The sequence below is a fragment of the Hypomesus nipponensis genome, chromosome 2 (assembly GCF_054491055.1).
Source record: "Hypomesus nipponensis isolate SF chromosome 2, ASM5449105v1, whole genome shotgun sequence".
NCBI classification, from domain to species: Eukaryota; Metazoa; Chordata; class Actinopteri; order Osmeriformes; family Osmeridae; genus Hypomesus; species Hypomesus nipponensis.
In genome coordinates, this window is record NC_140362.1 from 12255833 (window position 1) to 12274358 (window position 18526).

At 44.3% G+C, this 18526-nt stretch overlaps 1 protein-coding gene across 1 annotated transcript; it reads right to left on the bottom strand.

The window, feature by feature from the left end:
• Positions 1–450: 450 nt before the first annotated feature.
• sh3bp5b (SH3-domain binding protein 5b (BTK-associated)) lies at positions 451–18296 on the bottom strand. Its single transcript, XM_084706492.1, has 9 exons — positions 17940–18296; positions 17255–17317; positions 14940–15068; positions 6254–6418; positions 5942–6072; positions 5061–5103; positions 4589–4835; positions 2901–3239; positions 451–2505 (listed from the first exon to the last, which is right to left on the bottom strand). Exons 1-9 carry the CDS (start codon positions 18015–18017, stop codon positions 2273–2275), a joined length of 1428 nt encoding a protein of 475 aa, XP_084562618.1. The 5' UTR covers positions 18018–18296; the 3' UTR covers positions 451–2272.
• Between the last annotated feature and the right edge of the window lie 230 nt (positions 18297–18526).

The window sequence follows — 18526 nt, forward strand, 5'->3', positions numbered from 1 at the left end:
GACACTGGCTAATCATTGTTAGCGGTTGCATGGTGTACATCATCTGTAGCTCCATATGGCCACCATGCCTAATTCCAAAGTTGCTAGCGCTGGACGTTTTGTACCGTGGCTACACAGACAAGATCAGAGGGGCTGGATGTTGCGCGAGTGCGCTATTTGAGTTTTTTTGCGTTGAAATGTTAATGAGTCAGTTATTAGTAGTCATGCCAACTATAAAGTCAGACATTGGTAAACTATTCATACTTTTCGGATTAGTGACATCTACAGCACTTAAAACATTTAGTTTACATATTTAAGTAATACTTTCAGATTGTACGTTAACCAGTTCTTAATACTGATTACATTTATTAAAGAGGGTGGCAATGTATTTAAATGAACTCCACACCTAGCAGAGGTAAGAATGTGGAAATATCAAAAGTTGGTTTGCCTACTGTAATAATTGTACATGTGCAGTGAGCATATGTTTATTTGACTTCTGAAAAACAGGCACATAAGCTGTGGAAAGATACTCTACCATGACACCACCCACTGGTAAAATACAGCTACGCGAGGGACCGTTCAAACGTCTATCCTTATTCCACACCAAAACGGTGACAGGAGTAACACAACAAGATAACATTACATTTGTACACACAAACTGTAGAGAGATCACAGGAAAGAAAAAAAAACTAGCTGCATTCCAATACCCAAAAGTTGACTTCTCTAATCTCCTGCCCTACGTGACCACTGCAATTCTGTAGGTTTGTCTTATCTAGCCATGAAAAGCGGAGGAATTTGCTCAAAATGTTCTTATTTTCCAGTAAGATGCTACAGGAGCCAATTCCAAACATCAATGGCCAAACAGAAATAAGAGACGACATAGTAAGCCATCTCAAAGTATTAGAACACAAGCCAAGGCCTTACAAATACCCTACACACTAGCACACGTCTTTTTAATCTGACTGGGCTCTAAAAACGTGTACAGTAGCTGATCCTGAACATCAGAAGCTCTGTCATTCCTTATTGGTCCATACACATTTACAAAAACATTTCATCCCTCAACATCACCTATTGGGTGATTCAGCAATTCAATTTTCTTCACTAGGTAAAAAAAAAAAAAAGACATTTCAGGTAGATATTCTGGCAGCTGAAGTTCCAAGTAGTCCACATTTACAGGTGTCCATAGATGGCTAAGGACATTTTCAGAGTTGTCTCTGCAGTGTAGCTTAGTCGCTCAGTGTGTGTCCTTGGGTAGAGGGGAATGGGTGGGGTATGGATTGATGATAGGAGGGGTGGTTGGCATGCACAATGTCTGGAAACCCATTTTGTTGGCACTAATGAGCAGCAGGATGGTGCAAGAGAAGAGGAGAGAGACTCGATTGAATCTTCTATTTCTTCTTAATTTATAAAACAATAAAATAATATTCAAATACAGAAATCATCGTAGTTGTGCAAAAGAAATCAATACATATCCAGGGTTTGTTTAGTGGTATTTCTTTCATGCTGTCCATGTGAGGACCTTTCTGGGTCACATGTCTGGGCTGTGTTGAGATACCAGGTCATTTTCCAAACCAAAAACAGGATTGCTTGGAGTATGAACCAGAGTGCCTTAGTATCTACACAGTGTATGCAACACAAGACAGAGCAAATTAACAACAGGCCTTGAGGGTTATTCATAAAACCACCACCCATGCATGCCATCTGCCAAACACAACATATGTGGTAAGAAACTGATTTCAGCATTTTTCAACTGAAACATTTTATTGCTATCAATTTTGAGTGAATTCATGATTTATTTGTGGGAATTGAAACAGAGGCATTACATTTTATGAATAACCCCCATTTTAAAATGTCTACAATTATGATTTTACAGAGACTAAGTGCAGTTCCCCACAGGGAGATCACAGTAAAAACTACTCAGTTGGTCCCATTTCCCCTACTATACTCGATCAAATCAGTCAACGTTTAGCTTTAATACATCAATGTCCTTTGAGTATGTTGAGTATTACCTGTCCAACAAGACTAGACTAAGGAAAATGTAATAGTTCAAAACACTTCCAACTCACCATCCAGTAGATTCCTAACATCTTTATAAATGATCCATAGGAACTGTATATACACAGACCATTTAGTTGAGTTTTACTCTTAGTTCATAAATGGAGATGATTAATGGGGTGAAGTGGGGTATGTGCTGGATAGCAACCTAGCACATTAGCACAGACTAGCAGTTCTACAGGTGTTTAGTGAGAGGAAATGTGAGGAGATGGAAGTCAACTTCCTCATCTGCCACTTCTCAGACCCCGTCGACCAAGACCCCAGACTGGGTGGGGTTGGGGGTGGGCAAGCAGCTTTGGCGGTCGCGTTCAACGTTCTTGGCGCTGTCGGTGCGAGGGCGTCGGAGGTTGAGGAAGCTGAAACGGCCCTCCAGGCTGGTGGCCTTCCTGGTTCGGCTGTTCGAGGCGTTGGTGGAGTGGTTGTTGTTGAGAGAGTTGTCGAGCTCTCCCTCCGCCCCTTCAGCTCTATCACCTGGACCAGAGGAATTCAGGATGAGCAAGGTATCCATCAAAGAAAATAAATGACTATACACACACACACTTGGTTGATATAAACACGCGCACGCACAATTTCCTCTTCCCCCCCTATTCTGTGTCTGGCTGAATTATGGTGACCCATTTCCAAAGGCTCCAAAACCCAGCTGAGATCTGGATGTGTGCTCCAGAGGCATGGCCATCTCGTGTCCCTACACCTGCTCTTAGCTAAGTGCTTAGCTGGCTGGCAGTTTGATGAACAAGCCTCTCCTCTGGTGTGGCTGTGTGTCAGGTAGGTAGCCCTGGACCATACGTCTCAGCGAGAATACACACACAATCCACCTCTTTATGCTCTCTAGGCTCTCTCACACACACACACACACACACACACACCTCTTTCCATGTCACACTCGGGGGAAGATGCCCCACTGCACTCGCTACGAGGTCCCAGCACTGGCGAGATGAGGCCGAAGTCAGAGAGCGACACGGGGCTGGTCAGGTCCAGGCTGCAGGGGCGCGAGGAGGGAGCAGGGGAGGAGGACGAGGAGGACAAGGGGCTGGGGGAGGAGGCGGGCGAGGAGGAGGAGGAGGAGGAGCTGGCGAAGGGGCAGGGCGAGAGCAGGTCCTGGGGGGTGCAGGGGGAGGAGCCTAAGCTGCAGGTGGACCGGGTCTCAGAGTCTTCCTCTGACATGGCGCTGCTACACGTCTCATCCTCGAAGGACTCTGATGTCACTGCAGAGAGAGAGACAGACAGAGAGAGACAGAATGCATGTTTAATTTGACACACTTTTGAGTACAGACCTTCAAAGAAACCAGGGAAAGCAAGGAGAAGAAAGGTGAAAAGTTTGAAAGGGAGGGAGAGAGAGAAGACATGGTAAGAGAAGGATACAAAGGCAGGGAGATGAAAAGGAGGTTGAGAAGGTGAGGGAAATGAGTGACTGTGAAACAGCGCAGGCATGAATCCTGTACACTGACATGAAAAGGGAGTATTGAGACAAACCACTTCAACACAATCTCTCTTCTTTGTAAAGGTCACGAGTCTCACATACCATAGAAAAAGTACAAAATGTAAAAACTATGAATCATGGCTATGGTATGTTCATTGACCTTGATGGGAGGTTTTATATAATGTTATTCTAGGTCGTCAAAATGTATTATTGATTGCATTTCTGCACAAGCACACGCAAACACACTTTATAGCATCTCCTAAAAGCCAAATGAGCTAATACAGCACATTTTGTTGTAGGTCAACTCTCAACAGCAATAAATGTGCCTGCTGTCTAAGCCAATGGGGTCAGCGTTGAATCAGCCAAAGGCTTGGAAGACTGTTCCTATGGTAACATAAAATAACCCATAATTCACAAGCACAGGGAAGTGAACTCTGGATCTGTGACGCACACATCTACGCGGCCTCAATTCCATCACACTCGTACTACTGCCATGTTGGCCTAAAAGACCAAGGGATAACGTTGTTGTTATCTTAAGACTCTTGGGAGCCACCCTTAAAAGAAACCAAACAATGCATCCCTATGTAGAAACAAAATATATTGGTGTGTGGAATATGTGGTATGCATGTGCCTTTAAGTAAATTAAATAATCAGGTTTTTAAGGGATTCTGATGAACGGTCCAAAAACAAGGCCTCAAAAAGAAGGTGTGTACTGTGTGTTGATGAACATGTGTGTGTGTGTGTGTGTGTGCGTGCTTGTGCAGCAGACAAACAACCACAATAATTGGTTTTAAAGAGACACCCATCAAAGGCTGTCCTACGTCAGTGCACTTATTGAGAAGCTAAGCAATAGACAACTCTAGAACGCATTCTATTTTGGGATGAATTGACTTGATTTGTTATAGGCACTACATTGGTGGAAATGTAATTTTGCCAATATAAATGAACCACTGCCCAGTCTCAAGAAGTTTTTTTTCATTGGAAGAGCAAAGGGGATGCTAAATGTGCTGTTAAATAACCTAACCTAATAGATCTTTATGAGGGAAAACCAAGGATAGTGTGACATGTTATGTAGGAGCTCTCCGGAAGGTTCCGGTAGGCATCTAGCCACTGTCATCCTCTCTTTATACTCACTGGAGATACCATCCGACTCCATCTTGAAGTTTGTGATGTCGTCCCCGGAGACGCCGTCGTCCCCGGAGACGCCGTCGCCCTCGGCGCCCTCGGCGCCCACGCCGCGGCCCCGCGGCCCCATGGCGGAGCTGCGTCGGCGCTGGTGGATCTCATCGGAGATCATCTCCAGGTTCTTCAGGGCAGTCTTGTATTCACATTTGGCCTGCGACAGCTTGGCCTGCAGGTCATCCACGTTCTTCTTCAGGTGCTGAGAGAAAGGCAAGGAGAGAGGCGGGACTTGTAAGGGCACGTACGCACGTGCACACACTAAATCTGGTTCAGACTTGACATTACATGGACATTTGGTCAAAGTCAAAGGCAGCTGACCTGGGTCACAACAGTTAAATTATAAAAAGACAAAGTGTCTCTTCAGGTAAACACACAATGACAATAAAACTTGCTAAATTACAACCCATGCATCGTTCACACATACCTCAAGTTGCAGGTAGTACTTTGCCTTCAATTCAAAGTACGGCCTGTGGGAGAAGGGGGAAGGAGAATGATTAGAGTGAAAGCAAACAACTGAGGATCACTGTACTGCAAGACATCACTATGGCAACTGCGTGAGATAGGGAGGGGGGGGGGGGTTTGCATTACAATAGCCAACTGTGAATAACGCACCAATCCAGAGCTCAGGCAAGAAACGGCCAGTCTTGCTAGCTAGCTACACTTAACACTGCACAAATGACTTCACAGTTGTCTTCTGTGTGACTACTGATACAATCCTATTCTGTTCTAACGGGCTACCATGTGTTCTCACTCACCACATCTATGAAACATTTCAATGCTCCTCCCTTCACACACATCTTTAGTGTATGCACAGGGGCATACAGAGAGGGACTTGGGTATACGTTGATTGGCTCATTCAAAGCCATAGAGTAGATCGACAAGGACTGAGGTATTTTCAAGAGGAATACTCGAGATCACATGAATCATCAAAAGATTCAAAGGGTCAATGCCAAGAAGTGGAGGACTGCACTACAGTGCATATTATTATCACCCTTCTCATGTTATGTTGCGTTTTGTCCGTCGAGGTCAAAGCATTGTAAGTGAAAGCAAATGATAGTCCATGTTCCTGACAAGAGGGACATCATGTGAAGGTATTACTCATAAGTAAACTTCCCCTTAAAGCACCTGACTTTATTGACGGGGTTGCATAAAATGCAGATATCCCATGGAGCAGGTTGCTCTGGTTTCCCTAAAGACGTCAGAAGCACCACGAGGGATGCGAGACGGCCGTGTGGTCAAAAACCAGGCGGCATGGTTACCGTTTGGGCGCCGCTTGTACGCAGCGACACAAGAGTGGACACTCACTTGGACTTGCTGATGGTGCGTTTGAGTTTCTTCTCCAGCTGTTTCATGCGGCCCATGGCCGCCGTGTACTTGGCCGCCGTCTCCTTGTGCACCAGCTCACTCCTCGTCTTGGTGTGCTCCGCGTCCATCACCTGCAACGGGCCAATCGGAAACCTCAAGCTCGAGTGCAGCGTTCCTCTAGGGATTCAGCCATTGCGTGGGTGCATTTGGGTCGACATGGAAACGCAGGTATAACGTAGGCCCCCTCATCTAAGATGCAAATCAGACACAGGATGTACGACACGCTCCCCCATGCTGCTATGTTGTCCTCACCCTCTGGGTGGCGTGGTTGAGCATCTCCTGCCAGGCCGAGTCAAACTGCCTGTTGTCTTCCTCCAACAGCCTCTGCTCTGCCAGGGCGATGGTCTCCTTGGCTGCCCGCAACACCTCCGTGGCCCTCTGGAAGTCCTGGGTGGCCCTCTGGGCCTCCAGCTGAGTCTGGGGAAGGGGGAAAGAGACACTGTCAGACATGCTGTGAGATGTCCTGGAAAGCCAGGTAAGGGTGGGTCAAATTGGACCTGGACAACAGGTAGGGGGATTAAGTCTACCAGAGGTGGACCACAAGAGGCCAAAACACTTTCTAATTGAGTGCTGTCAGAACAACAATAATGGCTAATATCAAATAGAAGATTAGAATGTTGGGTACTTCTGACACTTACTTCTAACAGATGCCACAGATCTGAAACGTTTTTAACGCAAGCTCAAGTTGACAGAAGTATCCTAAATGAAATACCGGTATGCAAAAATCTATTCTTAATATAGAAAATCGAAAACAGATGCAAAAGTGTCTTGAAGTTCCACACAACTGGGTCAAGTTGTGCTAAATCTTGAAAGGATGTTTAAAAAATATTTCCTGTATGTGCGAGATGCGAAAAGCAGCAGAGAGCTAATCCTTTACCGTTTCTGCACTTTAAGCTGTCGGTTAGAGAGACTGACAGAAAACGACCCATAGCTAACGCTAATGCGCTAAGCTCCTTTTGCTCCGTGGCAGAAAAACGTTGACTCAAAGCTTTGCCCCAACAAGCAGTGATTTGAGCTGTGTGACTATGAGTGGGTGTGCGGTTGCGTACCTATTTTATTGGGACATTACTGTTGACATCTTAAATCAAGGAACACCCTGACTAAGCCACTGAAAAACAAATGGCTTCTTCTTCACAAATAATGTAATCACATTCACAATCATATTTTGCTGCAGTTTTCAGCAGTGGTACTTTGCTGTTGAGGCCTCACATAACAACAACGACTTGTGATACAAAGTTTTGGGAGGTTTGTATTTGTATTTTTTCCTCTGTGGTTGGAAATCCATGCAAACAAGCATAGTGCCACAACATGTTTGGATATGTCAGAGAGAAAGATCAATTGCTTGACAAAAGGCTTTTTTTGTTTTTCTTTTTGGAGGGGGCAGATCCGCACCAACCGAATAGCATCTGACAAGTGATAACAAAACCCAGCATTGTCTATGTCAGGCTTTGCATTACATGTAGTCCCCACATGAATATTCATGTGACAGAGTTCAATTCAACTCATGTTGTAGAGATCCATACAAATAAAGTATAAAGTGAATATGAGTCCAAAGCTTGATGCTGTGGGGGAATCAAGGCCGTTTTAATCTCTGATTCTCTCCCCCCCAACCCCCACCCCCCCACCCCCGTTTGCCACGAGACGCACAACCGACACGTGCCCTTCTCTCCGTCCCCAATCTCAATCCCTCTCCCTCGGTAAGCACATGCAGAATTATTCCCTTAGAAAACCCGACGTGTTTTCTCAGGCTCAGAGAAGATGCTGAGCGAACGTGTCTACATTATCATGGCACGGTCGTTTGTGAACCCCCTCTGTAAACAGGCAAGTCTAATCTAATCTGCTAGGAATGGTTCTACAAAAAAAAAAAAAAAAAAAAAAAAGACCATTCCCCTGATCTGAAAAGCGCAGATGGGACAGATAAGGTCTCTTGACTAATGACGCCTGCACGAGCATGTACAATACTGCGTATGGTTGCGCAACTGTATATTCCAAATAGGTTTTGTGGGTTGACTTAAGCCTACATCTAAATGAATTTGGTAGGAATGTTCTGGAGAGTAGATGACTGTTTCAGAAAAGGGATATCAGCAGATCTTGGCCATTTCACAGAAACTAGCGCCTTCAAGCCTGGTGACAGCATTAGCAAATGAATAGAGAGGCAAGATATGAAGAGAGGGGATGGGACTGTCAGCTTGATGGAATTGTGCAGAAGAAGGGGTAAATGATGACGAGGCTATGACAGATTTTGAATTGATGAGGAGGAGTGATTGATTGAGGAGAGGGTGTAAAATCACTGGATTGACTATTAGAAGCAGCCAGAAATGCCCCTGCATACCAGTTTGATTTGCTCATGTCCATATTCAGTTAGGCTACTACTTCTGTGTAAGGAACTGCAAATTCCAACCAATCAGAATTCAATTGTTTGACGTTAATATACCATGACGGATCACTTCTGCATTCTCTGCTGCTTTCTATATTAAAAGATCATGAGATCGAGCAGAGTTATTTCTCACTTCTCAGTAATTACAGAGGAACTTCTCTCATCAGTACCATCGGAAGCCTATGCAAATGTTATGCAAACAAGCTCACCCCCGCATATACAGAAATATAAGTCAAGTCGAACTTTAAATACGGCAATGGTTTCTCTCTGTGCATAAGAAAATCAGCTCGTTCCCAAAGCCCCCTACATTATTCACAGCTCTCGTTCACGCTTTGTAGAGCTCTAAAAGAGAATCCACTGCCACATTTAACTTAACAGGCACATGTTCAGATAACCATTTGCCTACATTTCTTCTTGCCCCTGTGGAAATTGCATTTGAGAAAAGGGGGGCTTTGATATGTAAAGCCTTCTGAAATCTTCACGCCTTCAATGTGACTTCAGTATTAAAAAGAAAACAAGACGTGCACTGACTTCAAACACCAGCATTTCACCATCCGCCAACTTCACAGCATAATCATTAGCCCTAATCATCGTAACGGGAAAAGTATCGGCTTTCATGAGACCCAGACACTCTCAGAGTATTGGGTGATTCAAATCCATCCTTCAATTAAACCGGCTATTCATCTTTTTTGAAAGGAAGAGAAGAGCAAGATTGAATCGCAAAGGCCTTTTATGTTGCAGTTCAACGATTTAGCATAAACTTATCTCAATGTCTCCCGTCATGCTTGGTTGGCCTTAACTGAGACTTCTCTGAGTAACATGCAAACAAATTGCGACTGCCCTAGATTTAGCCAGAGACCGGGGTACAACTGATCCTGAAGACGTTGCTCGACCACACATGAATCAAGAAGAGGAGGGTCGTTTCAGGCTTTTGGCACCGATGTAATACAGACTGACCTGGATACAGGTCTAGTGTGCAGCCATTAGAAAATGAGGCCCCAAATGATCATTCTACGGTTTCAAGAATATTATTGTCAGACTTGTTCACACACCTTAACTACCTTCTAATTGTAATTATATATGTACTGGTTAGGATATCATTCAGCTGGACTTGCACTGGCTGTCAGGTTTGGAAACAAGATGTCCTCCATATCACATGCACCACTAAACCAATCTAAGAGTTGCCTCAAGGAGCTAAGGCAAGTTTCCAGATCATAGCCAGGCTTACTTAATACACACATGCCTCGTCTTCAATCCACCTTCCTTACATGTGTGAGCACATGCAAGTCTAGACATGGTCTAACCTTTGACCAACCAACTCCTAACTTCTGCATCATCAGTTAAACTAGTGCAGCACCTGTATGATATACTTCTATGACCTGGTAAGCGGGGTGGGTCCCGGAGTGTGTCCGACCACATGGGAGGATACCATAATGGATTGATCCATGGCTCCATGTCTTAGTCCAGCTCAACATGACGGCGAACACCATTTGTTTACTGCGAATCCCACACTTGACACTGCATGTGCTTGGGTACTGAGCAAACACCTGCCACATTTAAATCTCAATACAGTACCCAGTTCTTGAGAACGTGCACGCACACACACACACACACACAGTTAATAGAAATATAATTTAAAAAATCTACAATGCCTTGTAGTCAGCTGAAGGATGCTTCCAATTCCAAGTGGGGACACTCGACCTAGGACTTACGTCAGTGCTCGAGTCCACATCTAATACTACAGTCTGAAGCACCACTGGCCATCAACATCCAAGGCTTACCCATCCCTCCATCCTCAGGGATTTAATGACCATGCTTGCAATGCTGCAGTGAATTCTGGGCTGTGGAAGGGGGAGGGTTGATAAGTAGCTTTTTGTTCCTGACTGAGTTGAAGGACAACTGACTCCATGGATGAGGACTTGGAGAACAGTTGAACAGTTAAACAGACACACTTCACTGAAGGAGCCAGACTGAACAATAGGCATGCATCCACAATAGAAGCCATGTCATTCTAGTGCTGACAGCCCTGCCAGCTGCGCCTGTTGTGTGTTAACAGAGGGAGTTGCGTAACCATGGACTGACCAGTGTGAGTATGGACAAGGACACAGTAGTCTGGACATCTAAAAAAGGGTACATGCGCAATGCACCGACACCACAAGAGCAAGGATACAGCAGATGGCCACAACCTCATTTCTATCCATCCATCCATCCATCTCGCCTCAGACCTGGGCCCCACAGCCCTTTTCTCTTTGCAATCCCTGCCAAGACCTCCACAGGGGAGAGATGGAGAGAGACACTGAAAAAGGAGGATGGAGAGGCAGACAGAATGTGATCATGGAGGTCACAGATGGTCCCTTGACCTTGGTAATGTTCCCTCAGAATTGACTAGGCACACACCAGCTTGTCTGCTATAAACAAGACTAGCTTGGTGGCAAAGGAGATTGTCTGATATAAAAGGGGACATTTGCTCCAATGCATCCAAAGCAGGAGAGCGCCAAAGGTCTTCTCACAGCGAAAGTCAGACCTTTTAAATTTAGAACGATGTTTACAATAGTGTATTGATTTGTCGCTCCACGAGAACGTGGTTGCACCCCCAATTTCAGGCTTTGATTGTTCCCCGGTCTCTGCAGTGTAACAACTCACAGGGTCCGCCCAGCCTGAGAAATGATGCAAGGAAACAGGATCTCCATCTTGGCTCCAAGCGCCTGTTGACTCGGAGCCAGAGACCTGTCCAATACATCACTCCCTCGCCATCCCTCCCTCGCGTCCTCGCCAAATCTAGAGGATCATCCTCTCAAATGCTCCAACGATTTTCTCAACTGCTCAGTTTGAACTCAAAAGTCTGCCCGCCCCCTTCGAAATCAACTAAGCCCCACGTCTGTACAGTCTCATGGTGTTATCATGGCCTACACGGAGTGAATCTCTTGGACGGTTGGATAGACTGTCGTCTCCTTTTGCTGTGAGAGAGCAAACATCCTCATCTCTTTCCCGTCTCTTTCGCAGTCTCTTCTACCCCTCCACCTATTCCCCCTCTCTCCTCCCTCTTCCTTTCTCTCTCTCTCGCCAGACATACTGCAGTTCCATGAGACTGAGGGGCTGGGGTGGCCTTGACCATTGCTCAGTAGCTTGTTCAGTGATTACTGGCGGTAACAGACCGTGATAGAGGGGGATGGGGGGAGGTGCAGATGGCCCAACCTGAAAAACCTTCCCTTTTACAGGGATGCCATGACACATTAGTTTAGCCTCCCTCTCCTAACCTCAATTCCTGGACACACCCACAGACTTGTCATACCTTATTCCATTGTTGTTGTTTTTTTAAATGACAACCTTGTGGCAAACCAGTAACAAAATATTGTTTTCCTACTTGGCTCTGGTGCCAAAACAGAGCAAGAGTTAGAAACAGCTACACATCCTCCACAACACATTCACATCAAAGGGATCGCGTCTGATGTGAAAAGTGATCCAATTGTGCTTCTTCATCAAACACATGCCATACAAAAAACACCTTGTATCATGAAGTCTGAAGAGAGGGTCCTTGAACCCAGAGAGCACATCGGAAAAAAAACCCTCCCTAGAAAACGGAGTGGCCTACTTCTCTTCAACCCACATTCTGCACGGCTGAGGTGAAAATGGAATGAGCACATGCATATCTCATAAGGAAGAACGAAAAAAAGGAAAACAACTTTTGAAAGTGTAACACGAGTCATGACCAAGCAGATGTAGAACCTCAAGAGTCGGCATGTGAGGCCTCAAAATGTGGTGCACTCAAGCAACGTCTCTGACACAAGAAACTTTTAGGCCCCACCACTTTCAATGCAATGAACCAGTTCTTTTTTTTTTTTAAGATCTCTGATTTGTGGCATTTTCATGCTTTGTTAGATAGACAGTTCAAGGTAGGGAAACAGAGAGGGGAAAACATGCAGTATAGGGCCCGAGTCGGATTTGAACCCAGGCAGCTGCGGCGGTAAGGCCTTAGCCCAAGTGGTCCGCACGCTACCTGGTGAGTCACCGGGGAGCCTTGCAAATGAACCACTCCTAATGTCACATAATCCTTGATCAATGAGAACTCAGTGACCAAACTGCTGGGTTATGCAACACAGCTCAGCTGAATGTCACCAGCTCATGTCAAGGTTAGTCATTTCTCCACCTCAACGCACTCCCTGTGTTAGCTTATTTTACGCCTCCTATGGCAAATAACATGCAGTCGCTTGTCCACTTTAAAACACCAAAGACAGAGGAAGGAAGGTGGGGGGAGACAGACAGAGAGAGAGAGATAAAGACAGACAGAGAGGGAGAGAGACAGGGGAGGGGGTTCTCTCATAAAACAGGGTAAACAGCGATTCAAGGTCGATGTTGTGGGCGTGCACAATCACTGACGAAGAACACAAGAAATTGAGAAATGGAGAATTGTAGAATGATTAGGAAAAGAAGAGACAAGAACCCAGAGAGTCGATGTGTTTGTGCTGCATAATGGATGTGAGGCTGCTGTTTGTTGAAGGGCTCCAGTCACCCAAGAAGCTGATGAACTCATCCACCGCAATGAGACGTCTGGCATTTAACGCCCCACTGCGTCCAAAGCACCGATCCGTTTCACCTCCGACAGCTTTGTAATCTAACGGTACCAACCGCACCGTCTAATCGATGATGACTGTGGTGTGTGTGTGTGCATGCGCATCACATCTACTCGCCTCTACCCTGGAGGTTTCCATCCAGAGAGTCTCCCTTGAACAAATGATTCCTGCTCTGTGGAATCTTCTTGATTAAATTTGAAATGGTTCAATCAAAATAAACTTTTGTTTATGTCATTCTAAGAAATAGGAGATGACCTTACAGATGGAAAGATTATAGAAATTTGGAATGCTTTCTGTTGACAGCCAATTCCATCCTTTGGGAAAAAAATCTAAATTAAGAATTATGTTCTTCGACAAGAACATATTTCTATGTTTGAGGACGGACGTCTACAGGATGCTTCTCCCTTTTGTCTCGCCACTACAGCAGCTGCTACGACACATAATTGTTCCTAAATATTCTTGACTAAAACATGTTTCCATAGCTATATTATTTTATGATTCAGCATGTTTTCCTCAGCACTCTGCCATTGAGGAGAAGTGTGTGAGATTGACCGTCAGTGTTGGGGACGTCTGAGAGACAGATGGAGGGATGCAGTGGCGGACAGCAGAGAAGAACAGAACAGTCTGACGGGGAGGGGGAACGCCACTGCAGTATGATGCAGAGATACAGACTTTTAGGTTAAAGAAAACAGATGACAGGAACACAGTCTAGTCCATTAGCACAACCTTTTCAGTTCTGTAGGTGTAAACTAAATTTAAGTCCCATCTTTATATTCTACCATTTGTTTCTGCAAAAGTATTGACTGAGACACAGGGAGTCCTGGAGTTCCCTTCCAGTCTGGTCTCTGTACGAGAGCAAGACGGACCAGTGGAGGTTACACATTTCAATTCTTAATCTGTGGAGTGTGACTTAACTCTTAACTCTTACAGAGCAACAAGGGATGAACAAAGCCAACAGGTTAACCCTCCAGCCAGACAGAAGAACCTAAAGAAGCCTGAAGAGGGCCTGACAAAAGCTTGGAGGAACTGATCTCTGAGGAACTGTAATCAAGTATTCATATACAGCTCTGGAAAACCATTAGAGACCACTGCACCTTTTCCTTTCATGTAAAAAATAGTTGAGAAGGACAATTTTGATTGAGGAACAGAAGGTTAATATTTGCAGTGGCCACTTAAATTTTAACTTTCTGTTCCTCACTCAAAATTGTCTTTCTCAACTATCTCAAAAAGGAGCAGTGGTCTCTTATTTTTTTACAGAGCTGAAGACAAAGTCGCAGAGCGGAAGCCCAGTTTAAATACAGGACCCACGCTGTAAATGTTAAATAAATTGCAGTGCAGAAGCCCAAGTTTGTCAGTTCTGTCAATGAATAGAAAAACGTCTGCCAGCACAATGGCCTGATGCACAGCCACGGGATGGAGAGGGAAACAAACTGCACGGCAGGATTGTCAGCCTTTTGAATCCTTTCCACGCTGCGCTCAGTTCCCCCACAAGCCTTTACAGCTGCATGGGCACTTGTCTAGACGAGCAGGTGGAAACAGCACAGACTCCTACAATAGCTCAGATGCTGCTTTATAGGGAAGTGAGATCAAATTTCCCTCAAGCTGTCTAAAATGGTCTACAGCTGATTGATGCCCTCGTTTGGGGCTGTAATTCATTATTGGGTTTCAATTCCTGTAATTAGGTAAATGAGAGAAAGGCTATTCACTAATCAAGTTAGATTTACCAGGCATGGTGACATAGCTGAGAGAATCGATAATGATTTTGGTTATTCTACCACATTTGATGTTGCTAGATGAGAGATTATTGAGATGATTGATACCGTGATTAAGCGCATCAGTCACAAAGTGGAATACAGGCCAAAGTACTAACAACTGAGGAATCGTGAATCTCATGAGACCGACCTGGAGTCAAAACCTCTCCAGCACCACCTTAACTAATGCCTCCTCGCTGTCCCCTCCCCTCAGCCGCTCTAAACCAGCAGTGCCTCACCTGTCTGGCCACTTTCCTGGCCTCCCAGTAGGGTTTGGACTCCTCCACTGCCTTGCCGATCTTCTTGACCAGTTCATCCAGCTTCACCGTCGCTTCCACCAGCACCGAGCGGAACTTCTGTCTTGCATCCTTAAGATAATAATTTTAAAAAAAGGTTTACAATTTACAATGCCAGTTGTATTAAATGTAGTATGTAGATTCAACTGTTTGGCCAGATTCAACAAACAGGATGTTATAACAGTTGTTGACCCAGATTCTAATTCTAATTGAATCAAAACAGATCTCCTTTTCAGACGTCATTTTTGTGAGGATGGAACGCCCGTTGTGACCAGAGGAAACAAAAAAACATTTCTAAGAACTCAACAGTTAAATCCTTTTAAGTTCCTATGGAAATTACATTAACTTTTGATCAAGTTAATAGGAGTCGTTACAACCAGACAGCCTTCAAGCTGGCCAATTAACATGGCACTCTAAAAGTCAAGCCGAAGGAAGAATCAACAGTCCTTAAGTGAGACACACAACAAGCTACTGTTTTTATTCTTCCATCAAAGTGGTAGTGCATGTATAGCAACCATTAGTTAAAGGTGCTCAGAAAACTAAAAAAACATATCCAGCTATCTAACATAATTAAAAAAATATATTATGAGAATAATCTACTCAAAACATTCCGTAATATTATAACAGAATGTTTTTTTCAAAATTCCAGCCAGCACTGTCATCATGACGTCCAATGTAAAGACAAATTAAAAACCTTTTGGAAAACCCAAATTTGGAAAAGCAGACATAACCAGATTCAGTTGACGATGTCTTGAATATTTTAATGCTCCATCAATTCTTCATGAGAGACAATGCTGAATGAGACCATGACAACAAGTTTGATGACAAGTGTTCCGGTCATGGAAGGACACATTTTACATCTGGCAGGGGACTTTTCTTGTCCTGTAACTCACTGGCATGTTAGGAAATCAATAATCCTGCCTGAAAGTTACTAATGTGCTGTGTGCACCTTCTACAAAGGACATCGTCAACTACTTGACATTGTCAAGTACTATTCTAGACATTGAAATCTTTATATTTAATGAATTTCTGGTCTAGACTGAGAGGCCCCTGCTAATATACACCCTACTACTGCAATTGTCGGCACGGAATTCTGAGAACAGATGTGGTCAGTAGATATTTGCTTGCACAGCGTGACAAATGACCTCTCCATGAACTCTCTGCACCTCCCCAGTGTCTGGAGTCCACTGTGAAGAGGAAAAGCACCATCCTATTTGGTATTTCAGACTCAGGATGAGAGGTGAACGTAGCAACAAAGGATAACTGTGCACATCTATGGCAGCTGTGCAAATCTTCTGGATTGTCCATATGAAAAGGTTGTTCGCAGCTGGTGACTGTATTTTGTTGTGATAGGATCACGTTTATGGCATTCAAAGAAACGCGTTCAAACTGCTGATCGCCTATTTTTCCCCCTCTGTCACGATGGACCCCCCTGCCTCCGTTTCTGCCTCAGTTCATCCTCATCAGATTAAAAAAATCCCTAATCTATAATAATCCCTCACAATGCTAACCCACATCCCCTTCCCTTCCTCCTCAATGTCACCCTCTCTGGCCTCTCTGCACATCTCCCGTTCCCCAGTTCCATCCCTCTCTATCTATTCCCTCTGTTCCTTCTCTCCCCAATTTGACCTGCCCTCTTCCATGTGTCTTTTCCTCTCGTCTCTCATCTCCATCATCCGTCCCTCACACCTCAGGGTCCAGTGCTGCTGGGATGACTCACCTTCCCTAATCAGCAAGTTAGCTGAGAAGTCAGCAACACCAAGTCACCTCACAGACAACAGTATGCAGCAAACCATAGTGTTGGTGGGCTAAGATGTACTAAAGGCTTTGACTCAAGCTATACCTCAAGTACTTGCATACTAGTGTTTTACAGGTATCCAAAGATCGTGGTTGCACAACTTGAACTTTCTTGCTGACCTCAATAAATGTGAATCTCCTCCTTATACTGGGGTCAACATTTCCTAATTAAAAGCATTGGGATAAAGTACTACCCATAGAGCAAGAGAGCGAGAGAGCGAGAAAGAAAAGAGAGGTCTAGCCTGCAGAAAATAATCTAGTAAATGTACTGAATGACTAGTTTGCAATACTAAAAAAAGGGCAGCCGTCAACTTGACGCTCAAGGATGTCAGTGTCTGCCAAATGTTTGAGGGGAGATGTGGGTCTACAAGTTTATAGGATGAGGGGTCAAGCAATGACAACCAAACTTTGTGCGCGTGTGTGCGTGTGTGTGTGTGTGTGTGCATGTGAAACAACCCTACCTCCAGTTCTGTCTCGCATCTGTTGATGTCATCTGTGGACTGATTGAGCTTCTCCAGTTCCCCCTGTGAACCAAGACATGAAGAGGCTGAGTAACAGAGAGAACAGTCGGTGCCAGGAGAAAGGAATGCTGTACAGTATCTACAGAGAAGAAAGTCAGACATCTGGAATGTGTTAAACTTGACAGAAATTCTAGACGGGCCTTTTTGGGGGGAGCAGAGCAACGGTTAAGGCAAACACTATCCCTGTTTTAAGACGCAGTGACCGTCGTCTTCCAAAAATATATACTTCTTTATAGAGTGATGTGATATTCTGCCAACAAGTCAAGGGTGTTGCATGGCAATGAGGAATCTTAGAGTAATTTTAAGCAAGTATAGCCGGCCTATGTGCATTTTGCGAATTACAATTATGGGTGATGCTTTAATTCAAATTTACAATTATGGGTGATGCTTTAAATTTTTGCAGATCAAAATAATATCATAAAATCAAATAATGACTTGTATAAAACCAAACTGTTATATAGCCCATCAGGTGACAGACACATGGGCTTACATAGACAAAGTAAACTGGGAGGCATCTAAATTGAAGGGCTATGTGAGCGTACCAGCTCAGCTGTTGTAGCCTACAAGAGACTGATCAGTTGAGCGTCGTATCAATTTGAAACAAACCGAAACATAATAACCTTACCTGAATTCTGGGGTCAACTTCTTCCTCTTCATATTCTATCTCTTCATCAGATCGGGGTTCCTTATCTGAAATATCCATCGTGAACAGTTGCAGAGCGAGCGCTGTCAAAATGAGAACAAAGCAGACCTCAGACGCGCTGTAATTGGAACACGAGTGCTACTATGAACGCACGCTCCGTGGGACAAATTTTAAAAACGTGGATAATCAATCAAACGTTAACGATTCTAAACTGACACGCCTCATTTACTATATAAAAAATGTTGCTTCTAGTTTAGTTTTGATAGATATCCATGTGGCGTTCACTTGTCCTCTGTCTCCTCCAATGCCGATTGCTGAACTGTGGCGATTTAATGACTTCAGCATTGTGTCAAATCAGTAACGCCCCCATCTTCTACCCAGCCTACTGCAAACGTAGCAAAAGCAACTTATTTATACATTTCACGAAACAATAACGTCAGTTCGATAGAGCCAATCAATTGCAATTACTTAAATACAAATTAATAGAACAAGATGACAAATCCACATTGTCCAGAATCCACAATGTCATTTTTACTAGGTGTTATCATGCAAGCCCATCGACCTTGAGT